Below are 25173 nucleotides of genomic sequence, written 5' to 3' on the forward strand. Positions count from 1 at the left end.
CCACTACCACCAGAGCTCCTGCAGGCCTGGAATTGTCTCTAGTGCCCAGCTGCAACATCTAGCTGGCCAAAAGTGTCTCTAGGGTGAAACACCACAGTTGCCACTTTTTGGTTCAGATACGGGGGCCAGACAAGCAAAGGCGCGTCCCGTCTGGCTATATTGATAATACCAATATTTTGTCACCCAAATGTGCTGCTGGTCCACCAGTAAGGACCGTGAGGGTCAGCAAAACCCCCCCCCAGAGCCAGCCCCAGATTGTGCCCAGCCCTTATGCTGCTCACCTTGGGGAAGTAGAAGGCGGCGATGGCGCGGCGCAGGCGGAACGGGTACACCTGGGCCACGCAGAGCAGGGCCAGCAGGCCCAGAGGCAGGCAGGTGTTCAGGTACTGCTGCCTTGTCATCTCCGTGGGCCGTGGCAGGCAGACTGGGGACAGGGCACTGCTGTGAGCCCCCCCAGGGCAGCCCCTGAACAGTTGTGGGGCTGGCTGGGGGGGGAGTTTTCCATCCCTGGTAGGGGCTTACCCAGGTTGGAGGTCTCCATTTCAGACTCAAAGGAGGTGTTGAGGGCCCCGATGGTGCCCCGCAGCAGCTCTGCCATCAGGGATGTGCCCATCACATTCACGGACAAGTGGTGGCTGGCTGTGGGACGGGGGGATAGGGAGGCTGAGGAGGGGCTGGGAGGGCTGAGGGGGTCCCTGCATTGCTGAGGGGCATGGTGGGACCACGAGCTGGCCTCAGGGTTGTGAGCTCACCTTGGTAGGAATACTCGATGAAGGAATGATTCTGGATGACTCTGAGAATGGTGAAGATGAAGTGGTCCAGGCCACAGACAAAGAGGAGGAAGAGCAGGAGTGGGATGCACCTGAGCAGCTCCATCACCTGCAGGGAGCAGGGGAGCTGTCACAGCCTGCTGTCCCCAGCTCTGAACCCCCTGATTACCCCCAGCCCCTCACCATGTGCCGCCGCTCAGGCCGCTGCACGGCCAGCTTGCACGGGAAGACGAAAGACGGGACCTCCTCCTTGAGCAGGGGCAGCAACGTCTGTTTGTTCTGGATGAGGGGCAGGGGATGTCTCAGTGCAGCCTCTGGGACACCCCACTGGCGGTGACAGGGCTGCCCTGCACCCCTTTCCCCCTGCCCAACCTGCTCTCTGCGCCGGTGTCGATTTGACGGAAATAGGTGGTGATGTAGCAGTTGTCAAAGCCGATTTTGCGACAGTACTGATTGGTGTAGTTGAAAGCCCTGGAGAGAGAGGATAGGTTTGGGGTGAAGGAGGCACTGGGTGAAGCCCCCAGGACCCCTCCCTTGTCTTCATGTCCCCTCCTAGACCTGCTTCCAAAGAAGGCCCCCACCTCTCTGCACCCCACAGCTGGCATAGGGGTGTCACCCCCAGCCCCTGTACCAGGTGTGACCATCCCAGGGGTGTCACCCTCAGCCCCTGTGCCCCTTTCCATCCCAAGGCTCACGAGATGAAGACGAAGAGGAAGGTGAAGGACAGCAGCAGGCGGAAGAAGGAGACAGCCAGGCCCAGGCGGGCGCCTTCCTGCCGCAGCTGCGAGGTCAGGTCCTCCCGCATCTGCGCCGCTACCTCGGTGCCCACCAGCATCTCCTGGTGCTCCTCCTGTGGCAGAGGGGTCAGGGGGCAGGGCAGGGCCATGGGCACAGGGGATGGGCACCCACAGGGTGCCCAGGCACCCACCTTGTAGGCAATGCTGGCGCTGAACTCCTGGCTGAGGCTGTTGACGGAGCCGTTCACCTGGTCGTACATGTGCCCGAAGTTGCCATCCACGGGGATCTTCTCCTTACACCAGTGGCTCATGACTGCACAGGTGGCACAGGGACAGTGGTGGCTGTGGCTGCCGTGCCAGGGGGCAGAACTGGATCTGCCCCTTCAAGGGAGTGTGGGGTCGGGGTCACCTACATTTGACCATGTGGCAGAGGAACCCAAACTGCATGGGCAGGCAGACGAGGTGGTTGAAGAGGGGCAACTTCACTCGTTTCATGCATTTCTTGTACATTTTCTGGAAGTGGGTTGTGCAGCGCAGCAGGCCCGTCTGGATCACAGCTGGAGAGCAGGAGGAGCCCTCAGCTGCTGTGCAGCCCACTGCCCCAGCCTCCAACCCAGTGGGGACAGCAGTGGGATCTGGGGCAGCCGCCTCGCTTTCCACCCTGCTCACTTTCACAGCGAAGTTTGGTCTTTGTCTCGTAGAGCTCCTGGGTACTGGACTCTTTGCCCGTCTCTGGGTGTTGCTTCAGGTCATAGCCATCATCACTGACCACCTGCTCGTTCAGCTCCATGAAGGCTTCGGAGATGTTGTGTGTCTCGGCGTTGAGTGTGTCCGCACTCTTCTACCAGGGCACACACACACACACACACAGACACAGGCAGAGGCTTGGTCCTGCTCCCCCAGCCCCCCCAGCACCCCTGCCCAGAGCCCTCCTCACCACCAGCTCCTCCATGACTTGGCGCATGGGGGCTGTAGATGCGTGCCACAGGAGTCCCGTGTGGTTGACCTGTAGCTCCACCACGCACTCCATCGAGCGCTTCGTCTCCATTAGGTTATACCAGAGGTTGGCCCCAGGTCCTGGTGGCAGCAGGGGTGGCTCAGAGCCCAGCAGCTCCCAGGAGCCCACTGGGGGACACAGGGATATGGGGGGGACCCTACCGTTGTAGATGGCAGCGAAGACAAAGGAGAGAACGTAGAGCCGACCCTCCTTGCCCAGGAACTTGGGCACCATGAGCATGTTGGCACAGCGGAAATGGGGGGACGTGGCCCAGCCCAGGGCAGTCACCCCTGTGCAGAGCAGAGAGCTGAGCCCACGGTCCCCACAGAGAACCCCCTGCTCTGGGGGTTCTGATGGTTCTCAGATGGGGCTCCTGATGGTCCCCATGCCCTCAGTCCCCTCCCTGTCCCATCCTCACCTATCAGCCACCAGGTAAGCTTCACCTTCAGCTTCTCTGATATGTCCAGAGGCATGATGAGGAAATGGCAGATCCCTGGAACACCCAACAATATTCCTCATTTTTCCTAACGTTCCTAATGTTCCAATTCTCCCATTCTTCTAATATGGCAAATTCTTCTTCAAAGACTTAAAAACTCACCAACAATTTGCCAATAGTTGGTAACAAAAACCTTATCTCATAAGGTTTGTCTCATAATCTGACAGGGAAAAATCCATCAGCTCAAAAGAGACACCCACAAATAATAATCACACATTACATAGATAATCTACTCATTACAGCACCAACAAACAAAAAAATACAAAAGACTTGTGACAGCATAATTACAGAACTTCAAAACACAAGATTAGAAGTCTCTACATCAAAAGTCCAAAAAAATCTCACCACAGAAATACTTAAAATTAAAAATCACAAAACAAACAATTAAGCCACAAAATATAAAATTCAAAAGCAATGTCAACAACTTACAAGATTTAAAAGAATTCAATTAGATCAGGCCAATTTTAGAGATCACTAATGATAAACTTACACCACTTTTCAACTTATTAAAAAGAAGCTACAACATCAAATCTCCCAGAACCCTCACACCTAAAGGCCAAAAAGCCCTTAAGAAAATTACTAAAGCCCTTCAGCAAAAACAAGCACAACAATGTGCAATGCCACAACATGTACAAAATGTACAAAAATTTTTGTAGTGTACAAAATCAAAAATGGGATGGGACTGCTGTGGAATGCATCTTGAGCTGTTTACTTTCCAGCATCAGCCTCATTCCATGGTGATGACAAGGGGAAGCTGCCAGCAGCTCACATCCCCAGCAGCAGACCAAGAACTTAATGTCACAACTCACTTTAAAAATTTTTTGACCAATCTCACAAAGCAAAAGCACATTGACAGTAGTTCTATCCAACCACTATAATCACATGTACCTTTGGTTAAAACAATGCTTGCTTATTTAAAATACAATACCTGCTTGGAAGCCTTAAAACACAACACACAGAGCTCCATTACTAAGCTTAAAACTTCCTAATATCTCACTAGATATACTTTTCTGTAGCTTAGGGAGTTATTCTAGACAAGCGTTAATCCCTTTGGTTTTATTTGTCCTTACTTTGGAGATAAGTTGGGAAAATATAATTTATTATTATTCATTTATTTATAGTTTATTATTGATTTAAATGTCTATTCTATATATATTAATAATAGCATCTATTATTATTATTATTATTATTATTATTATTATTATTACTATTACTATTACTATTACTATTACTATTACTATTACTATTACTATTATTATATTTTTTGTCCTCAATTTTCTCCCAAAATTTTTCCCAAATTATCTCCAAATTAAGGACTATTGTTCTATTTGTCTTTACTTCCTACACCTCACACAGCTTTTCTGCTGACAAACCTTTTGGCTACTGCTTAGCTCTAAATTGTTCTGTTGTCATGTCTGGAGGTGAGGAGATGAGTGTTGGGGGCTAGCAGTCCCAGTGTGTGGGAAATGGGTTAGAAAAATTTATAGAACATTTAAAATATAGAAAAAATTTAATAAAGTATAGATAGATGATAGATAGATATAGATATAGATATAGATATAGATATAGATATAGATATAGATATAGATATATGGATAGATAGATAGATAGATAGATAGATAGATAGATAGAGATATCTTGATATATTTATATATTTATATACAGATATATAGGTAGATAGAGATAGAGATAGAGTGATATAGAGATATACAGAGATATAGAGATATAGATAGATATAGATACAGATTTAGATAGATATATAGATATAGATATAGATATAGATATAGATATAGATATAGATATATAGATATAGCTATAGATATAAATATAGACATAGATATAGATATATGGATAGATAGATAGATAGATAGATAGATAGATAGATAGATATAGATAGATAGAGATATCTTGATATATTTATATATTTATATACAGATATATAGGTAGATAGAGATAGAGAGAGATAGAGTGATATAGAGATATACAGAGATATAGAGACAGAGATATAGAGATATAGAGATATAGATAGATATAGATATAGATATAGATATAGATATAGATATAGATATAGATATAGATATAGATATATAGATATGGATATAGATATAGACATAGATATAGATATATAGATTTTTATATAGATGTAGATAGATAGATATAGGTACAGATACAGATATAGATACAGAAACCAATATAGATATAGATATAGATATATAGATATAGATATGGATATAGATATAGATATAGATATAGATATATAGATATATGGATATATAGACAGATAGATGATAGATAGATAGATAGATAGATATATCTTGATATATTTATATATTTATATACAGATATATAGGTAGATAGAGATAGAGATAGAGATAGAGATAGAGATAGAGATAGATAGAGTGATATAGAGATATACAGAGATATAGAGACAGAGATATAGAGATATAGAGATATAGATAGATATAGATACAGATTTAGATAGATATATAGATATATAGATATAGCTATAGATATAGATATAGATATATAGATTTTTATATAGATGTAGATAGATAGATATAGGTACAGATACAGATATAGATACAGAAATAGATATATATATAGACATAGATATAGATATAGATATAGATATAGATATAGATATATAGATATGGATATAGATATAGATATAGATATAGATATAGATATAGATATAGATATAGATATAGATATGTAGATAGATATAGGTACAGATACAGATATAGATATATACATATAGATATATGTATGTATAATCTATACAATATAGAAAATTTATAGCAGTTCTGCTGTCTCTAAGACCTGCCTTTTGCAGCTTTCCCAAACCCTGTGACTTCAGTGATTCCCCCACTCACCGAGGCCGAGGAACATCCCGAAGCCGGCTCCCAGGAAGGCTTTCCTGCAGCGGTACTGGTCGGGCCGGCTCCAGAGGAAGCGGCTGCACGGGCCGGGCAGGACCGAGAGCACCACTCGCTTCAGGGCTGGGAGGGGACACAGGTGTCAGCCCTGCCCTGCCACTGCCCTGCTGGGGACAGGAGAGGTGGCGGAGCTCACTCGTGTTGGGAGGTTTCTGAGCACGGGGTTCTGCTCCAGAATCGATGCCCGGGGGATGCTCCGATGGAGAGGGAACACGCTCGGGTGTTTCTACCACCACCACCTCCCGCAGCTCCCTGTCACTGCTCGCAGCTTCATCCTCGGAGTCAAAGGCTGGTCTGCAGGTGGGGAGAGGAGTGTTGAGGAGCAGCAGTCCAGGTGGGTGGGAAATGGATTTATAGAAAATTTTATAGAAAATTTATAATATAGAAAAAAATTCAATATAGAATATATTAATTATAATTAATTAATATATATTAATTAATTATAATTAATATATTAATTATAATTAATATACTAATATATATTAATAAATATATAGAATATATGTATATATATGTATATATATATGTATGTATGTGTATATGTATATATTCATGTATGTACGTATGTATGTTATATATATCATATAAAATAACTATTTAAAATATTTATAGTACATATATGTATAATATATATAATATAGAAAAATTATAATATAGTAGAAAGTTTTATAGAAAATTTATAATCTAGAAAAAATTAAATCTAGAACGTATATATATGTATATATAAAATATATCGAAAATTCAAAATATAGAAATAGAATATAGAAAATTCTACAGAAAATTTATAATCTAGAAAAACTTAAATATAGGGTATATATAATGCAAAAAAATTTATAATATAGAAATATAGGAAATTTTAGTAAAATATTATATAGAAAAAATTAATATGGAATATATATAATACAGAAAATTTATAATGTAGAAATAGAATATACAAATTTTTATCAAAAACTTTAATAAAGAAAAATTAATATAGAATATACATAATATATATAATATATAATATATATAATATATTATATATATAATATATATAATATAGAATTTCATAATATAAAAATATAGAACATTTTATTAAAAATTTTAATATAGAAGATATAGGTATATATATGTATATATAATATAGAAAATTTACAATATAGAAGTAGAATATAGAAAATTGTATCCAAAATTTCTATAGAAAATTATGTACAGAAAAAACCTAAAAAAACTAATTTTTTTAAATTATAGAACATTTTATAGATATTTATAGAAAATTTATAGAATTTTTTAATAGAAAATTATATATAGAAAATTTTAGCAGGTTTTTTAATTATAGAAAATTTCACAGATATTTATAGGAAATCTATAGAAAAATTTTAATAGACAATTTAATAGAAATTTATAGAAAATTCATAAAATTTTATACATATAGCATTTTTACATTTATTTTAAATATTGAAAATTCATAATGCTTGGCAGAACTTTAGAACTGATAGAAAATATTTGAATTTTAAATTTAATAGCAAATTTTGAAAGTTTGACAGAAGGTTCACAGAGTGTGTATTTGTATGTAAACTTTGAGATAAGAAATGTTGATTTAGAAATATTACCGGACAGACATTGTTGAGAGAGAAATGGAACTAGAAACAAGTTTTAAAGGATGATTTTCCAAATAAGACTAGATATTTTAGAGAAATAAAACAATGAAAGATGCATTGTAGTAGAACCCATGAGGGGTAGTTTTAGATGATTCATTTTAAGTTATTTATAGTATGGTGTGGTTAAAGCTAATAGACTAAGAAACACTTATAGTGTATTGTAATTCAGATTGTGATTGTAATTATGACATCTGTGTTGTCTCACCCTTCTTATGAGACTGAAAATAAAAGTTTTTAAAACACCTCTCAGTTGCCCCATATCTGAGTCTGAAAAAAAGTACAATCCAACAGCAGTGCTGGAAGGGAAGGAGGACATTGCCATCCCCACAGGCAGCCTGTCACTGTAATATTTTCTGGAAAAATCCTTTTGTCAGGATTTGTCTCCTGGGAAGCTGAGAAGCCTCAGAGAAAAAGGAAAACAATTTTATCTCATTTGCTTCTCCTGTGTTTTGCTGCTTTGGAATGAGATTGTTTATCCAACAGGTGATTTTTTATGTGAATTGTTTTGACTTAATGACCAATCACCATCAAGCTGTGTTGGGACTCTGGAAGGAGTCACAAGTTTTCTTTTAGCCTTCTAAAAGTATCCTTTCTCTATTCTTTAGTATAGTTTAATTTAGTATTCTTTAATATAATATAGTATCATAAAATAATAAATTAGCCTTCTGAGAACATGGAGTCAGATTCATCATTCCTCCCTTCGTCGGGGGTCTCAGAAAATACCACAGCAGCCCTCACCTGGAGAGCAGCCCCTCGCTCTCCTCCTCCTCCTCCTCCAGCTGCTCCTGCAGCCTCCTGGATGTTCTGGAGGGGAACGTCCAGCTGCTGATGATGTCCTTGATGCGCTGCAGCAGCTGCTGCCCTCGCTCCCTGCTCCGCTGTCTCCTCACCACTGGAGATGCGTCCTCCACAGCACCCTGTTCTGCTGTCTCCTCCTCACTCGAGTCCCTGTGGGGGCACAGAGGGCACGGCTGAGCTGCAGCCCCCCCTCCCACACCCCCTGCAGCCTCCCAGGCTCGGGTGGGCTCCCAGCACCCCTCTGCTCACAGCTCCTCATCCCCAGAGTCCGGGTAGCTCAGGGGGGCCATGCAGACGGAGCAGATGTTGTTCAGGGTTTTGTAGCAGTCACTGCAATACAGCCCTGTGGAAAATGGGGATGTCAGGGTGGAATTTTCTGGAGAGGAGGACCCCAGACTGTGAGGGCTCCTACCTTTGCAGTTGAGTGTGATGCAGGCAATGAAATCTGGCCGCTCTGCCATCCCACAGGTCAGGCAGTGTTTGCGCTGGATGCCCGCGCGGCGAGCGAGGCGAGCAAGGAGAGGGAACCTGCAAGCACGTGGGGCAATGCCATCTCAGAGGTCCTTGCCACAGACCCCCAGGGATGATGCTGCCCCTTTTGCATCTCCTGGAAGAGCTTACCTGGAGATGAGGATAAGGAAGAGCCTGCTCTTCCCAGTGTCGGCCAAGCGCTGCGTGCCCCCTCGGCTCAGGGCAAACACCGCCCATTCCCGCCGTGCCCGGATGATGTTGTGGAGGAAGGCCAGGCGCTCCTGGCATGGAGGGGATGGGGTGAGGGCACCTGGTGGCTCAGGGAGTGTAGAGGGACACACACACATGCACAGGGGACTTCTCACCATCTCACGGGATGGGAAGTAGCAGGCACACACCGCCCGGCGCAGGCGTGCCATGTAGGAACCAAAGACAGCGATGAAGAGCCAGATACCGTACAGGATTCCTGGTGGGAAGAAAACAAGTTAAGTGGGGAGGGCACCCCCCTACACATCCCCACCCACCTGGGTCGTTGAGGGTGCAGTGGCCTTGGTCTGCACACCTATGGTGATGTAGGTGGCATGGTCGGGCTCCACGGGCTGGATGAGGCAGACCTGGGACAGCACCGAGACCTCGCCCTCCTGCAGCGTGTTGAAGGCAGAGACCAGGTCCTTGTAGATCTCACTGGTGTAGCCCGTCCCGTTGACGCTGATGGTCATGGTCGACGGTGCTGTGGGCGAGCAGTTCAGACCTGGGGCCATCCCACAGCCCTGACCCTCAGCCAGCAGAGCACCCGAGGGTGCTGCTCACCCCTGGCAATGATCTCCGCGCTCAGCTGGTGCCGGAACAGGTCAAGGAGCCAGAAGATGCTGTAGTCAGCCAGGATGATGCTGAGCCCCAGCAGCGTGTGGCGCAGGAACCCAAAGAGCTGAATCCCATACTGGCTTCGCTCAGCCTTCGACAGCCACAGCGCACCTACGCGGCCACGGGAGCACTGTGAGGCCACGTCGGGGGGCTCAGGTTGGGCTGGGGGATACCCTCGAGGGTGGGACTGACCTGGGGGGATGTAGCGGCCCCTCTCCCGCCCCGACAGGGGCAGCACGGTGGGTTTGCCCTGCTCTGCACACCGCAGGTCCATCTCCACGAAGCGCCGCGTGATGTAAACGTTGTCAAAGGTGTCGTCCCGCAGGTAGCGGCGCCGGTACTTAACCGCGCTGAGGGCACGGGGGGGAAGCTGAGCACCTCCACACCAGGTCCCCATCCCCGTGGGTCATCACCAGGGCACTACTCACCGGTACCACAAGAAGAGGACGGCCAAGAAGGAGATGTAGGAGAAGAGCTCCAGGAAGCGGTGGTAGGGCTCCATGTGGTGCTGCACGGCCTCCATGATATCGGCAGACACCTCCCCCAGGCTCTTGCTGGCGTTGAGGTTGACGCTGAAGTGGTGCATGACCGTGATGTTGAACTCAAACTCGGCACGGACACGGTTCAGGGCGTCTGTGAGGGCTGCAGAGGGGATGAGAGGTGCTGTGCATTACAGCTGGATCCAGAAGAGAGGCGCAGAAAAGGACACGTGCAGTGGTTTTGGTTTGTTAATTTGAGATTTTGTTAATTTTGAGATTTTTTTGGTTAATGTGCTAAAGAGTGTGGTGGCTAATAACTAATGTACTTATTTCTTGTTGTGAGGTAGGATTAGGAAAAGAGCAAAGAAGGTTTAAAATTTTAAAAGGGTATAAAGAAAAATGTATTAATAGTAACTTAAAGAAAGAGTAAGAATTAGAATAGATGATATAATAAGAATTAGAAGAAAACTTTTAGAATACTCTTCTTCTTATAACCTTTTTTTCTTGCTCATAATGTAAAGAAATAAAATTTTAGTTAGTTTACTACTTTTTTAATAGTCTTTTTTTGTTTGTTTGTTTATTTAGGGAGGGTGGTTTAAAGTTTTGTATCATTTCCATAGACGTCTCTCATGTAAAACAGTGACAACCCCCAACCCCCACACGGCACTGGATACTCACGGTTTGAAATGTTGGCCCGGATGAACTTCTGGATGTACTTTGGGATGGTGCAGAACATGAATGAAACTGCAGAGAGGGTGGAATCTCTGTAGGGCTGGGCCCCCATGATGGGGACACATCTGCCCCATCAACCCCATTAGCCCCCCGTGGCAGAGGGACAGGGACTCACGAGTGCTGATCATGCCGCAGAGGGCCTTGAAGGTGATGATAACGTAGCAGATGTGGAAGAGGAGGGGCAGGGCACGCTCACACCTGTCCCTGGCCTTGTCTATGTAGCGATAGCAGCTGGTCTTGGGATCCCCCAGCTCGCGGTTGCAGATGTTCCCAGCCCTCGCCAGCCACATCCAAACATTGCGCAGGGCCCGGGCTGTGGGCAGGGAGGGGGCATTGGAGACAGGGACGGTCTGAGAGGAGGGTAAGGGGGTGCTGGGGCTGGGGACACCCCCAGGGGTCCAACACTCACCAATGTGTCTGGTAGAGTCTGTGATGGAGCGGATGAATTTACGGACACGGTCACCCAGCACCTTGGCATTCTGGCCAATCTCCTTGATTTTCCTCTGCAAGTCTGCAGAGAGAGGGGACACCTGAGCATACCCCATAGCCTGAGACTGTCTGTTCTCCCCAGGAAGGGTCCCTCCAGTCCCTCCACCTTGCCCCAGCCCCCTGCTCACTCAGCAGTGGCTCCTTGGCACGTTGCAGCCGCTCGGCCGTCTGGTTTTGGGCCAGCTCAGCCCCACACGACAGCGCCTTGGCGAGCTGGGAGACGTTGTGCATGAGATTGGTGCCAGGGCCTTGCATGGTCAGGCACAGCGCCAGCACCATGACCATCATCTTCCCCTCCTCTGCAAAGACAGGGCAAGAGTCAGTCTCATAATCTGACAGGGAAAAATCAGTCTCTTAATCTGACAGGGAAAAATCAATCAGTCTCATAATCTGACAACAAAGAATCAGTCTCATAATCTGACAGGGGAAAATCTGGCTCATAATCTGACACAGCAATAATCAATCTCGTAATCTGACAGAGAAAAATCAATCAATCTCATAATCTGACAGGCAAGAATCAATCTCATAATCTGACAGGGAAAAATCAGTCTCATAATCTGACAGGGAAAAATCATCAATCTCATAATCTGAGAGGGAAGAATCAGTCTCATAATCTGACAGCAAAGAACCAGTCTCATAATCTGACATGCAAGAACCAGTCTCATAATCTAACAGGGAAAAATCCGTCTCATAATTTGACAGTGAAGACTCAATCTCATAATCTGATAGCAAAGAATTAATCTCATAATCTGACAGGGCAAAAATCAGTCTCATAATTTGACAGGCAAGAATCAATCTCATAATTTGACAGGGAAAAATCAGTCAGTCTCATAATCTGAAGGTTGTGAATTCCATCCTCACACAGGGCACCGCTAATGTTGGTTATCTAACTTCTTTTTTGTTTCTGTTAGGGTTGGGATTGAAAGCACTCAAGATGATATTTCGTGTCTGGGTTTAGATGTTTATTATTCTTTATCTATATTATAGTCTTATAAACTGTGAGTTCTATAGTATTTTACTAATAAATTACAAAATTATTTTGTATCTATTTTTACAAGGTTGATTATCTTCTCAGTATAATCAATAATCTTAGTATTAATCTGTTATATATAAATAATGTTATGTTATATATAACTTATAATTTTATTATGAATCTGTTCTATATAACTAATCTGCTATATATAATTTCTTATTTTATTATAAATCTGTTATATACAACTAATCTGCTAAGTACAATCAATAATCTTAGTATTAATCTGTTATATATAAATAATGTGTTATATAGAATTTATAATTTTATTAATAATATCTTCTATATAACTAATCTGCTATATAGTATTTATAATCTTATTAATAATCTGTTATATATAACTCATCTGTTATATAGAATTTACAATATTATTAATCTTTTATGTATAACTTATAATCTTATTTATCTGATACATATAACTAATCTGCTAAATATAATTTATAATCTTATTTTTAATCCATTATTAATTAATTTTGGAAACTTTTTTTACGGGTTCAGATCAAATGTGGTGTTCTCTTGAGGGTCTGTGGTTTTTAACCCAGAAAATTTAAATTTTTTAGTAGCTAGGGTTCTAACACATTCTTGGTGCTCAGCCAGGAGCCGGCATCCCCTGGCACCCATGGTTGCTCACTGGTGAAGAAGTGTGGCAGTGCCAGCAGCACGATCATCCGCGTCTTCACGGAGAAGGCCATGCCCAGGCCCATCCCCGCGCCCATGAAGACGGTGACGCTCAGGCAGTACCAGACATTGTGGCCCTGCACCAGCAGCACCAGGGCCCCGTAAATGCTGGCCAGCAGCAGGCCCAGCGTGAGGCCGCCCAGGCTGCGGGCGAACTCCTGGGCCTTGCTGGGCTCCTGCGGCCTGCGCTTGGCCCCGGCCCGCGGGGCTTGCTGCTTGGGCAGGCCCCGCCGGGCGCGGAGGGCTCTGCCCAGACCCGACACCAGCCTCATGCCGAGGCTGCTGCTGCTCCCTCCAGCTTTGTCTGGGTGGGAGAACAGCAGAGTGAGCGAGAGGTTTCCAGGGTGCTGCTGCACCGTTGCAGGTCCTGCCTGACGGTTTCCGTTGTGCTCGAAACCCCTCGGCAGTTTCAGTTGAGCTTTGCTCAATGCACTGGGTGCGTTGGACTCTCTGAGCTCCTCAGGGAGGGTAATGAATGCAGGGGTTTGTCAGGAAAATTAATCCACAAACACCAGAGGTTTCTGTCCAAAAAAGAGACAGAGGAGTCCTGTAACTTTATTCAAACAAAGGGAGAGGCCATGAGGCATTCCCCTGGGTCTCAAACTTCTGGGGTCGCAGTCTCCTTTTTATCCTAATTTCTCTCTCTCTTTTCCCATTTCTGAGGTACATGAGAGGTACAGACTTCCCGGAACACCTGATACCAAAGATTCCCCTCTGATGTATAACCCTCCCTTGTAATTTTTAATTTCTTATGGAAGTTAGCCTCATGCCGAGGCTGTTGCTGCTCCCTCCAGTCTCGGTGGGAGAACAGCAGAGTGAGCAAGAGGTTTCCAGCATGCTGCTGCACCGTTGCAGGTCCTGCTTGATGGTTTCCATTGAGCTGGGAACTCCTGGGCAGTTTCAGCTGAGCTCTGCTGCACTGGGTGCATTGGAATGCAAGACTCTCTGAGTTCCTCAGGGAGAGAAATGAATACAGGACCTTGTCAGGAAAATTAATCCACAAACCCCATAATCAGAGGTTTCCGTCCAAAAAGGAGACAGAGGAGTCCTTTTACTTTGTTTGAATAAAGGGAGAGGCCACGGGGCATTCCCTTGGGGTGTCTCCAATTTTTGGACTAAGCAGCCTCCTTTTAATCCTAATTTCTCTCTTTCTTTTCCCATTTCTGAGGCACTTGAGAGGCACAGACTTCCCAAAACGCCTGATACCAAAGATTCCCCTCTGATGTATAACCCGAACTCCAGCTTGGGACTCTATACTAGAAAAGCTTTTAACATGGATTTTCACATCCTGAACTCTTGCCTTCCAACTGATGCATTCATGCAATGAACAACCTTACAGCAACCCACAGCTGTTCGTGTCTCTTTGAATATGCCAGACCCAGTAAAAGCTCAACACCCTGATGTTCATCTTCCCAACAGAGAAATTCTGTATAATTACATGTCAGTAATTGCAGGTTTAATAAGCCTCAGCAGTTGTAGAGAGAAGAAACTCCAGCCAATAAATCAGTGGGGACCAGAGCCCATGGGACACTAGAGACACAAATCAGGGACATTTGGCCACACAACCACAAGATGGAGAGGAAAAAACAAGGCCAGGCATCAGCCAAAAGGGCAGAGTGGCTATTTGCAGCAGGAGATCACAACCACTGAGTCAAGAAACCCACTGACCCAAAAGGAGAACACTCGGTACTCCTCCACCCTAATTAGCATGAGAAGCAAGAGACTCATTCAACCAATAGAAGAGAAAATACTAATTAATACTAATTAATGAGGAACTGTGTGACTTGCAGACCATGAATGTTTAATACTTGTTTGCTAAATGTCATAGTTGAGAAAGAGACAATACAAAGCAACACACTCCATTTTCAGAAGACTTCAAACCTGGTTTTATTTTAGTATGCATGCTTTTTATACATTCTTTCAAAACCCATAAGTTTACACTTTACTCATTGGTCAGGAAAGACAAACAAAGTGCTCATTGGAACCAGCAGTTGCAGGTTTCTCTTATTTATCCTTTTTTCTTGGTTTCTATGTCAACGACTTTGGTAGAAAATTCTTTCAGGGGTAAACACGGATCCTCTTCTCAAACTCCTCTCTGGCTCGCAGAAATCACTGTAAAACCTCTTCCACATAGAAACAGTGAACAGTTTGCTCACTTGGGGTTGCACTGGGGATTGACCCCTGCACAGAACTGAAGATCAATCAAATCCCTTGGCTCTGGCTGGGATTGGCCTCTCGCACACCAGGGGGAGGAACCCATTTCAGGAGAACATTTTGGTGACCCAGACGGGCCACAAAGCCTTGCTTGGATCATCTTCCTGCTCCCAGAAATGCAGAATGGGATGGAGCAGGACTCCTGTGGTGGGGTGGCAGCTCGTGTCTTGCTCGTGGTGTCACAGACCCCAGGCTCCTGCAGGATAGCAGCAATGCAGGCTGCAGCCCCATGCATGGCATGAAATGGGGTCTGTGTGGTCCATCTGCCACGGGGTTGAAAGAGGATATAGGGAAGGTGGAAGTGGGGGCTCTTCTGTGTGTAAAATCTGATAAACAGAAGAAGGAAACTAACATCTGTTTCTTTGCTTTAAATAGTCCTTTATGAGGACAGTAGTGTTTCATAATAAAGTCAAAGTTTTCTGTGTGGAAAAAGAGGGGAAAGAAAGCTTAAAATGAAGCAACTTCCCTTGACAAAGACCAGTCACAAAGAAAAAACAAAAAAGACCTGACACAATCTTTTCCTCATTTTTCTTCGTTTCCTGACTTATATCTGGTTTTAAAAAGGTGAAGGTGGGGATCTCTGCTGTCTGGGATGATGAAGGTGGGGGTCTCTGCTGTCTGGGATGATGAAGGTGGGGGTCTCTGCTGTTTTGGATTATGAAGTTGGGGGTCTCTGTTGCACGAGGAGATAAAGGCAGGGCTGGTGACGCTGAGGGATGTGGGGGTCCCTCCTGCCCTGGGGGATGGAGGCAGGGGGCTCTGCCATTCGGGGCGGTGAAGGTGGGGGTATTCAGTGCACAGAATGATGAGGAAAGGGGTCTCCAGAGCATGAGCTAATGAAGGTGGGTACCTCTGCACTCCGGGGTGGTGAAAGTGAGGGTCTTCAGTGCACAGGATGATGAAGGAGGGGTCTCCAGGGCATGAGATGATGAAGGTGGGTGCCTCTGCTCTCCGGGGTGGTGAAGGTGGGGGTCTCCACTCTACGGGATGATGAGGGCAGGGGTCTCGGGAAGGGGAAGGCTCCCACCCCATCACCACGGCCGCCTTACCAGCCACCCCCAGCCCCTCCCGGCTCACACGGACCCACCCCCGCTCCGCCCCGGCCTGGGCGGTGCCGGAGGAGCGGAACGGGGCCACGGCGCTGGCAGGGAAGTTCCGCCCCCGGGCCGGGCCGGGCCGGGCGGGGTCGGTGCCGGTGCCGGTGCCGGGGCCATGCGCGACGGGAACCGGCGGGGGCGGCCGCGGCGGGGCAGCGCGACCCGGAGCGGCCATGGGGGCGATGGGGCCGCGGCTGCTGCTGGCCGCGGGGCTGCTGCTCTCCGCTGGCACCGGGAGAGCTGCAGGTGAGCGGGGAACCGGGGTCCCGAGCGGGATGCGGGGGTCGGTGGGGTGCGCGGCTCGACCCGGGCGGGGCATCACGGGGATATCCGGGAGGACCAGGATGGGATCGGGAGTTGTAGCCCCTCTGGAAGCTCGTTGCCACCTCCTAAGGATGTCCGGGGTGTCCTCCCGGTACGCTCGGTGCGCCCCCCGGGATGCGCGGTGCCCCCTCCCCGGGATACGCGGTGCCCCCTCCCCGGGATACGCGGTGCCCCCTCCCCGGGATGCTCGCTGCTCTCCCGGTACCCCGGTTCTGTCCCCGGCGCTCCCCGGGCTGGTGTGGACGTGCGGAGCGGGATTTGCTGCGTTCTCCAAACCCCTTCCCGTATCCCGGGGCCCTGGGCGGGCAGGGGTTCCCCAAAAGCTGACGGGAAGGGGGGTCTGAGTCAGCCCAGCCCGGCTCCCAGCCCTGCCCAGTCTCTGTGCTGGTTGTACTGGGCAGCCGGCCGAGGTGATGCAAGGCTTGGCCGAGGAGCCCATCCCGTCCTCCTGCAGCCCCCAAACAGGGGGTTTCTCCCCAGGCTGTGCTGGGAGCCGTGCTGTGAATGTGGAGGTCCCTGTCACTGCTTCCCACCTGTCCTGGGGGGCTATGGGGGTGACAGCTGGGGGGGCTGTAATGCCTGAGTGACCAGACTTGGATGGGAGACCAGGAGGGTCCAGGGTGCAGGCTGGGGGTCCAGGATGTGCTGGGTGACCTTGGGGGTCTGGGCTGTGCTGGGTGACCTTGGGGGGGGTTTGGGCTGTCCTGGGTGACCGTGAGGGTCTGGGCTGTGCTGGGTGTCCTTGAGGGTCTGGGCTGTGCTGGGTCACCAGGAGGGAGGGTCTGTGCTGTGCTGGTTGACCCTGGGGGTTTCTGGGCTGTGCTGGGTGACCATGAAGTGTCTGGGCTGTGCTGGGTGACACAGTGGTGAGCACCTGTGCAGGTGACACAGTGGTGAGGGCCCTGTGCAGGTGACAGCTCGCAGCAGCAGCAGCAGCAGCAGCAGAGTGAGGAATCAGGACACTCCTGGTCAGTGACCCCGCGGGTGCTGTGGGATAACCGGACGCTCAGCTTGGCTGAAGCCACCCAGGTGAGCCCCCACCCACATTCCTGGTGTCCCCCACACTTGTGGCAGTGCCTGCACCCTGCCACCTCCCCTTGCCCTCTTCTCACTGCAGGTCATGTCCTGGTGCCACATCCCCAACACCCAGAAGCAGTGGGGAAGGGAGCCCTCAGCAAATCCCCCGTCCCCTCCTGATGCTGGCAGGGACATTTCTGGGTCGGGGTCCGCACCGGGTGGGGCGGAAGGGCCCGGCCCACCATAGGGAGCCTCTCCGGTGTTTCCGCAGCGCTGCACCGGGCAGGAAGAGCGGGAGGAACGGGGTGGGGGCCCCGCTCGGTCCAACCCCCCCCTTTCCCCGACACAATGAGGCCGGGAGGGAGGGACGCTTCCTGCGGGGAGGGCAGGGCATCCCTTCCGACCGCTCCCTCCGGGCACGCGGCAGGGCCGGGCGGGTCGCGGTGCCCCTGGGGGTGCGTGGGGAGGGGGAAGCTTGGCTCAGGGGTTGCCCCCTTAACCACGGCCTGTGCCAGGGGGGGTTCCCCGCCCGTCTGACAGTGCTGCTGGAGCTGGAGGGAATGCGGCTGCTGCTGGAGCTGGAGCAGAACTGGTGAGTCTGTGGTTCTGGGGGCAACAGCAGGACGTGGGATGGAGCTCCTGGACCTGTGGAGGGTGGGGGTCCTGCTGGGACCCTGGGGCTCTGTCCGTGGTGTACTTAGAGTGGGGGTCCCTTATTCCCTCTCTCCATCCATGCACAGGTGGGGTGGGGACCCCAGGGTGCACCCACAGCAGGGACATGGGAGGTGCTGAGTCCTCCCTTCCTGCCGGGGCGTGCTCAGGGCAGGGTGAGCTGGGGGTTCCTGCTGTGGGTGACACGAGTCTCTGGCAGGGAGCTGGTGCAGGGCACTGGGGCGCTGCTCTATTACCTGCCCGATGGCACACGGGTGATCCAGGAGCCCAGAGAGCAGGTATGGCCTCCAGTATGGCTGTCACCCCTGCTGTCCCCAGGCTGGGGCTGTCACACCCCTGTCCCCCCAGCCTGGGCTGGATCCTGAGCCCTCTTCTCTGCTGCAGGAGCACTGCTGCTACCAGGGGACAGTGCGGGGCTTCCCTGGCTCCTGGGCCAACCTCTGTGCCTGTGCTGGACTCAGGTCAGCCCCCAAGCCCAATGGTCCATGAACCCACTCCCACTGTGCTGATGGTGGGATGGGCTCCATATCCCAGCTCCTCTGTCCTTCCCCAGTGGCCGCCTCTGGCTGTCGGACACCAGGAGCTACACGCTGGAGCCAGACAGCAGCAGCCCAGGGCAGCATTTGGCATCCCGGCTTCAGCTGGAGCCACAGAGCTGCAGGCAGGGCTCCCAGCCTGGGGCAGAGGCAACAGAGCCCCCCTGGCCACAGAGGGTAGGTCACCCAGGGGTCTTGCCCCACAGAGTGTCCGTGTATCAGCACTCTGACCCCTCTCTGTCCCCAGGGCAAGCGGGCAGCGGCAGAGCAGCGCTTTGTGGAGCTGGTGATGGTGGTGGACCACGCTGCGGTGAGTGCTGGGCAGTGTCCCCACAGCAGGGGCTGCCCTTCCCACAGCCACCCCTCTGACCCCTCTCCCTGTTTCCTCAGTTCCAGAATTACCCCAGCCTACAACGCGTTCACACCCGGACCCTGGAAATTGCCAACCAGGTGGATGTGGTGAGTCACGGTCGTGTCTGTCCATGCCAGCCCCGTGCCCAGCTGTGCCCCGGCCCTGCAGTGCTGGGGGGGCTCTGACCCCTCTGTGCCCCCCAGTTTTTCCGCCCGCTGGGAGTGCGGGTGGCCCTGCTGGCCGTGGAGGTCTGGAGCGAGGGTGACAAGATCGCGGTGGGCGGCAGCGCCCGGGCCGTGCTGGAGCGGTTCCTGCGCTGGCGCCGCGAGGAGCTGCTGCCCCAGCTGCCCCACGACAATGCCCAGCTCCTGACGTGAGTGGGGGACAGGGTGGGGACAGGGGGATGAGGCCATGGCAGTCCCCCAACCCGCTGTGCTCTCTCCCAGGGGTGCTCACTTCGATGATGTCTCCGTGGGGATGTCGACTCAAGCTTCCATCTGTTCCCCCACGCGCTCCGGGGGGGTCAGCATGGTCAGTACCTCTGTCCCCCCACCCCATCCTCCCACCAGCTGCCCTCCCTGACCCTGCTGTCCCACAGGATCACTCTGTCAGCGTCCTCGTCGTGGCCTCCACTGTGGCCCATCAGCTGGGGCACAACCTGGGCATGCGCCACGACAGCGCCGGGCGCCTCTGCGACTGCGGCGACCTCCGGCACGACCGCGGCTGCATCATGGCACCGCCCACGGGGTGAGGGCAGCGGGCAGCCCTTCGGGGAGCTGGGGCAAAGCCCCTTCCTCACCTCACCTCACAGGCCCTTCCTGCCTCTGCAGGTTGACGCCTGGCTTGAGCTTCAGCAACTGCAGCTGGCGGGACCTGGAGCGCAGCCTGCAGCAGGGCCAGGGCTGGTGCCTGTCCAATGTCCCAGAGCCCCAGGTCCTGACCGGGAGCCCCACCTGCGGGAATCGCTTCGTAGAGCTGGGCGAGGAATGCGACTGCGGCCTCAGCGTGGTACGGGGGGCTCTGGGTAGGCCTGAAGCCCTGAAGCCACCCTATTTCTCCATGGCTCTGCCCTGGGGTGTCTGGGGCTGGCAGGGTGGTTTCCACCAGTGCTGGGTGCTGGTGGCACCCACTGACTGCAGCCTCCCCACCTCAGGAGTGCACCGATCCTTGCTGCAACAGCAGCTCCTGCCAGCTGATGCCAGGGGCCGTGTGTGCCACCGAGGATGCCTGCTGTGAGGACTGCCAGGTGTGTGGGGATGGGCACCCGTGCCATGGGCACACCAGCCACTGCCTGTGGTGGGCGAGTCCCCCACCTACCTCACTTGTCTGACCATGTCCCCCTCACCCTGTTTATCTGACCATGTCCCCCACAGCTGCGCCGTGCTGGCCACGTGTGTCGGGAGCCGCTGGGCGAGTGTGACCTTCCCGAGTTCTGTGACGGGGTCTCACGGCGCTGCCCCCCTGACACGTTCCTGCAGGACGGGCAGCCTTGTGCCAGCGGGCGGGCACGCTGCTACAGCGGGGCCTGTGCCACCTACGAGGGGCAGTGCCAGCAGCTGCTGGGGCCAAGTAGGTAGAGCTGGGCCGGGGTGGGGTGCTGGCAGCTAGGTAGGGGTGCTGAGAGTCTCTACCCCTGCTGCAGGTGCCAGTCCTGTCTCCAGCTCCTGCATGGCAGCCCTGAACACAAGAGGGGATGAACGTGGGCACTGTGGGCAGCTCCCCAACGGCTCCTATGTCACTTGCACCCAGCAGTGAGTGAGGTCCCTGTCCTTCTCCATGTCCCCTTGCCATGCCCCCTGCCCTGACCTCTCTGTCCCTGCAGGGACACCAGCTGTGGGATGCTGCAGTGCCAGCGTGGCAGCTCCCGTGGGAACAGCCCAGAAGGGTCCTGCCAGGGCACCACCCTGCCCGGGGATGAGGATGTGACAGATGCGGCCATGGTGCTGCCTGGCACCACCTGTGGCCCCGGGAAGGTGAGCAGTGGGGTGACAGGGAAGGGAGCAGGGGGAGTCTCACAGTGCTGACACCCCATCCCCTGCAGATGTGCCTCCAGCACCGGTGCCAGGACATCTCCGTGCTGGGTGACCAGCAGTGCCAGAGCAAATGCCACGGGCACGGGGTGAGTGTGGGGCTGGGGAGCAGCTGTGGGCAGTGGGGAGCTGCCCCTCAGGGGCTGAGCTGAGCCAGTGTCACCCACCCAGGTGTGCAACAACCACGGGCACTGCCACTGTGAGCGGGGCTGGGCCCCCCCAAGCTGTGACAGCCCCGGCGTGGGGGGCAGCGAGGACAGCGGCCCTGCCGGCCTTGAGCGAGGTGAGGGACAAGGGCAGCGCAGAGAATGGAGCTTTGTGTGGTGCCAGGGGGGGTGCTGGGCACGGCGGGGGCTGACGTGCTGCTCTCCCGCAGGGGGAAGCGCCCTGCCCACGGCCCTGCTGCTGAGCGCGCTGCTGGGGCTGGCGCTGGCACTGGGGCTGTGCCGTGCCCGCCGTGCCGGCCTGCACAAGCGCCTCTGCCAGCTTGGGAAAGGCACCTCCTGCCAGTACAGGTACCGGGGATAGGGGGGCATGTCGGGGGTGTGGGGGGGGCACGTGGGTGTTGGCATGCTCGGCTCTGCATGCCTGTGCCAAGGCACACTGGTGGCATGCAGCTGCCATGCTCACCTCTGCATGCGTGTGCCGTGACACACAGGTGACACACTCACTTCTACGTGTGTGTTGTGACATGCAGGTGGCACACAACCCTCTCTGCATGTGTGCGCTGTGTCATGCAGATGGCACGCTGGCCTCTGCACTCATGTGCCAAGGCACACAGGTGGCACACAACACCTCTGCACGCGTTCGCCGTGGCGCATCAGCGGCCTGCTCGACTCTGCTCACGCGTGCTGCGACACACGGGTGGCACTCCCACCTCTGCATGTGGCACGCAGGTGGCACGCTCAATCCTGCATGCGTGTGCCCTGGCATGTGAGCACACACGCACACATGTCCCCCGTGGTGGCCGCCCGAGCACGGTGCACACGTGTCCCCACAGCGACCATCCATGTGTGCGTTTGTGCGTCCCCAGCGCAGGTCACAGCCCCGTCACCCCACGTCCCCGCGGCTCCTCTCGCCCCCCCAGCCCCGGGCTGAGCGCCCCACTCTTCTCCCCACAGTGCTGAGACCCGGGTGCGGTTCCTGGGTCCCGGAGCCGCAGACGGCTGGAGCGGGTAACGTCACCGCCGGCGCCCGGGCGTGGGGCTGTCCCCGAGCCGTCCTGCTTCGCAAGGCCTCCGGTGCTGCGCTCTTCCCCTGGCAGTGCCCGTGGGGTGCGGGGCAGCCCCGGGGTGCGGGGTGTCGCATCTTCCGGCGCCGAGGGGTTCGTTTCTCTTGGGCTTCTGCTGGTGTCGGTGTCGCTCGGTGGCTGTGCGGGGTCCCCCAAACGCCCAGGGCGAGCAGGGTCTCATCCTGGGTTTTCCCTGCAGGATCTCACAGCCAGAGCCCACGTCGGGCAGCAGCCAAGGTCCCCCTGCGCGTCCCCGGCCCCCGCAGTGGCGGCAGGCCACGGAGCTGCAGGTCATGCATGGCAGCAAGGTGAGGATGGGGATAGCAGGTGCCCAGTTCTTTTCAGTCCTGGAGTGCCAGCTCAGAGCATCCCACGTGTGGGGATATCCCACTCCTTGGCACACAGAGCAGCCTGGCACAGCCACTTGGCACAGCCGGGATTGGAGCCCGTCCCAGCCAGGGCTGTGCACTGAGTGAGGGGGGGGGTCTCTGTCTCTGCCTGGCGGGAGGGGGGTCTCCGCATGCTGCATGGCTTGCCCCCCCTCTCCCTCTCTCCGCAGCCGGCTGCCCACGGCTCAGCCCGGCCTGATCCGCCCTCCCGGCCTCTCCCGCCGGACCCTGTGCCCAAGGTAATGCCCGGGCAGGGCGGGGGTCACCCCCCAGCCCACCCTGGACCCGCTGCATGTCTGGCTGCGCTCCAGCTCTCGGGGACCTGTGTGACACGGCTGTCCCCAAACCCCTCCAGCCCAGCGGGACGCTGGTTCCCGCGCTCCCCTACTTGTCCCCCGCTGTCACACTGTCCCTCTCTCTCTGCCCAGGCCCCCCCCTCGGACAGGCCGCCCCCCCCCACACGCCCGCTGCCCGCAGACCCTGTGCTGCTGAGCGCTCAGGTAACGCAGCAGCACCTGCGTGTGGGGCTGGAGGCCATTCCCACCCCCGAGTCCATCAGGGGGTCAGCCCCTCACCGAGCTTTGACCCTCCTCATGGCCTTGCAGCCCTCAGGTCCAGCCAAGCCGCCCCCACCACAGCGGCCGCTGCCCTCGGACCCCCCGGGCCCTTCGGTGTCCCGCAGTGAGAGCCCCCCTGGGCACCCCTATGTCACCGTGATTCCTGCCAGGTGAGCACGGGATGGCTGGGAGCTCCGGGAGGTGTGAAGGGGCGATGTGGGGTGTGAGGGGGCCATGGGGAGTGTGAGGGAGCTCCGGGGGGTGCGAGGGGGCGATGCGGGGTGTGAGGGAGCTCCAGGGTGTGCGAGGGGGCGATGTGGGGTGTGAGGGAGCACTGGGGGATGTGAGGGGGCAATGCGGGGTGTGAGGGGCGATGGAGGGTGTGAGGGGGAGATACAGGGTGTGAGGGAGCAATGCAGGGTGTGAGGGGGCGATGAGGGTGTGAGAGGGCTCCGGGGGGGTGTGAGGGAATTTCGGGGGGTGTGAGGGAGCTCCGGAGGGTGTGAGGGGGGTCCAAGGAATGTGGGGGGCAATCCGAGATGTGAGGGAGCAATCCGAGATGTGAGGGAGCGATGCGGGGTGCCAGGATGTGGCCCTGCAGTGGCCTGAGGGGAGTGCGGGTGGGGGAGAGGGGGTAGCCAGGATAAATGAGGGGCCAGAACAGGGCGGGAGAGGAGAAAGGAGAGGGTCAGGGTGGGGATGCAGAGCAGGGAACGGGGGGAGCTGCAGGGGGAATTGTGCGGACCCCACCCTCACCCCAGCGCCCTCCCTTCTCCTGCCAGGCCCGCGCCGGCGCCGCCAGAGGCCTGAGCCTCGGGCAGGGAATGCGCAGCGCTGGATCCGCGGGGAAGGCCGAACCCCGCCGGGCCCCGCTGCCCGCTCTTTCTCCCGCCACGTCAATAAACGGGCTGTGAGCCGCCTATGCGCTGCCTCCGCCGCACCGGCACCGGGGCACCGCGACCGGCACTGGGGGGGAAAGGGGCGGAACTACAACTCCCGGCAGGCCCCGCGCCGGAACCGGGGCTCCCGAGCGCCGGCGCCCCCTGGCGGGGACTGCGCGCAGCTGCAGCGGGGGCGGTGCCGGGGGCCACGTGGGCACGGGCGGGGACACGGGGGGACACACGCGAGTGGGCACGTGTGTGTGTGACAGGGCTGTTCTGTGGGTGCACGAGGCTGTGAGAGCTGCCCGATGGGCACACGAGTGTGTGAGAGCTGCTTTGTGGGCACACGAGTGTGCAAGGGCTGACCGGTGCGTACACGAGTCTGCCAGAGCTGCTCTTTGGGCACACGAGTGTGTGAGAGCTGCTCCCTGGGCACACGAGTGTGTGAGAGCTTCTCTTTGGGCACACGAGTGTGCCAGAGCTGCCCGGTGGGCAGGGACACACATGGGCAGGAGCTGCCACACGTAGGGGCACACGCGTGTGCAAGAGCTGCTTAGTCTGTGTGGGCACAGGTTTGCATGTGTAAGAGCTCCTTTAGGGGCACAGGTGTGTGTTTGTGTGTGTAAGAGCTGCTTCATGGGGCACACGTGTGTGTGTAAGAGCTGCCTGGCAGACAGAGATGTGTGAGTGTGAAAGCCACCATGTGTGCATGGTGACACAAGTCACGCCTGGTCACACAAGGGGCTGCCACAAACA

At 53.0% G+C, this 25173-nt stretch overlaps 4 protein-coding genes across 4 annotated transcripts in view; 2 read left to right on the top strand and 2 right to left on the bottom strand.

Moving 5' to 3' along the window:
- LOC131569346 (platelet endothelial aggregation receptor 1-like) overlaps positions 1-62 on the top strand; it is a 5013-nt gene extending 4951 nt beyond the window's left edge. The window contains exon 6 of the mRNA XM_058821538.1: positions 43-62. Coding sequence (XP_058677521.1) covers positions 43-62 — 20 coding nt within the window. The remainder of the gene's footprint in view (positions 1-42) is intronic.
- Positions 63-78: 16 nt separating this feature from the next.
- Positions 79-2977, bottom strand: DCST1 (DC-STAMP domain containing 1). The gene is made up of 13 exons (XM_058821539.1): positions 2923-2977; positions 2666-2794; positions 2445-2584; positions 2177-2348; positions 1921-2064; positions 1699-1820; positions 1466-1620; positions 1094-1241; positions 954-1049; positions 753-879; positions 523-639; positions 282-424; positions 79-195 (listed from the first exon to the last, which is right to left on the bottom strand). Exons 1-13 carry the CDS (start codon positions 2975-2977, stop codon positions 79-81), a joined length of 1665 nt encoding a protein of 554 aa, XP_058677522.1.
- Positions 2978-3134: 157 nt separating this feature from the next.
- DCST2 (DC-STAMP domain containing 2) lies at positions 3135-13389 on the bottom strand. The gene is made up of 17 exons (XM_058821540.1): positions 13071-13389; positions 11538-11708; positions 11330-11431; positions 11036-11233; positions 10867-10932; positions 10138-10351; positions 9902-10059; positions 9656-9820; positions 9408-9575; positions 9211-9311; positions 8996-9126; positions 8787-8902; positions 8624-8717; positions 8315-8524; positions 6073-6230; positions 5874-5999; positions 3135-3160 (listed from the first exon to the last, which is right to left on the bottom strand). The coding sequence occupies exons 1-17, from the start codon at positions 13387-13389 to the stop codon at positions 3135-3137; spliced, it is 2523 nt and encodes an 840-aa protein (XP_058677523.1).
- A 3072-nt stretch (positions 13390-16461) lies between these two features.
- Positions 16462-24458, top strand: ADAM15 (ADAM metallopeptidase domain 15). Its single transcript, XM_058821771.1, has 25 exons — positions 16462-16674; positions 17663-17781; positions 18285-18361; positions 18641-18719; positions 18826-18902; positions 18995-19154; positions 19225-19287; positions 19368-19436; positions 19533-19702; positions 19776-19860; positions 19928-20076; positions 20160-20337; positions 20483-20575; positions 20703-20898; positions 20972-21080; positions 21152-21302; positions 21371-21448; positions 21531-21642; positions 21736-21874; positions 22481-22534; positions 22790-22898; positions 23150-23218; positions 23408-23479; positions 23585-23706; positions 24319-24458. Exons 1-25 carry the CDS (start codon positions 16602-16604, stop codon positions 24344-24346), a joined length of 2631 nt encoding a protein of 876 aa, XP_058677754.1. The 5' UTR covers positions 16462-16601; the 3' UTR covers positions 24347-24458.
- Positions 24459-25173: the final 715 nt, after the last annotated feature.

This window comes from Ammospiza caudacuta, chromosome 30, assembly GCF_027887145.1.
Source record: "Ammospiza caudacuta isolate bAmmCau1 chromosome 30, bAmmCau1.pri, whole genome shotgun sequence".
In the NCBI taxonomy this organism is placed as follows: Eukaryota; Metazoa; Chordata; class Aves; order Passeriformes; family Passerellidae; genus Ammospiza; species Ammospiza caudacuta.

Bases quoted from the DNA above. Each gene is read 5' to 3' on its own strand.
- DCST1 (XM_058821539.1), bottom strand. From the start codon at position 2,977: ATGCCTCTGGACATATCAGAGAAGCTGAAGGTGAAGCTTACCTGGTGG. The intron at 1,821-1,920 runs GTAGGTGACCCC...CCACCTGTGCAG, and splicing joins CCTCTGCCACATGGTCAAAT to TCATGAGCCACTGGTGTAAG. The intron at 1,242-1,465 runs GTGAGCCTTGGG...CTCTCTCTCCAG, and splicing joins TTCCTCTTCGTCTTCATCTC to GGCTTTCAACTACACCAATC.
- DCST2 (XM_058821540.1), bottom strand. From the start codon at position 13,389: ATGAGGCTGGTGTCGGGTCTGGGCAGAGCCCTCCGCGCCCGGCGGGGC. The intron at 9,312-9,407 runs GTGTGCAGACCA...TCTTCCCACCAG, and splicing joins TGCCACCTACATCACCATAG to GAATCCTGTACGGTATCTGG. The intron at 8,525-8,623 runs GTGAGCAGAGGG...GTGCCCCCACAG, and splicing joins GACTCTGGGGATGAGGAGCT to GGACTCGAGTGAGGAGGAGA.
- ADAM15 (XM_058821771.1), top strand. From the start codon at position 16,602: ATGGGGGCGATGGGGCCGCGGCTGCTGCTGGCCGCGGGGCTGCTGCTC. The intron at 18,903-18,994 runs GTCAGCCCCCAA...GTCCTTCCCCAG, and splicing joins TGTGCCTGTGCTGGACTCAG to TGGCCGCCTCTGGCTGTCGG. The intron at 20,077-20,159 runs GTGAGGGCAGCG...CTGCCTCTGCAG, and splicing joins ATCATGGCACCGCCCACGGG to GTTGACGCCTGGCTTGAGCT.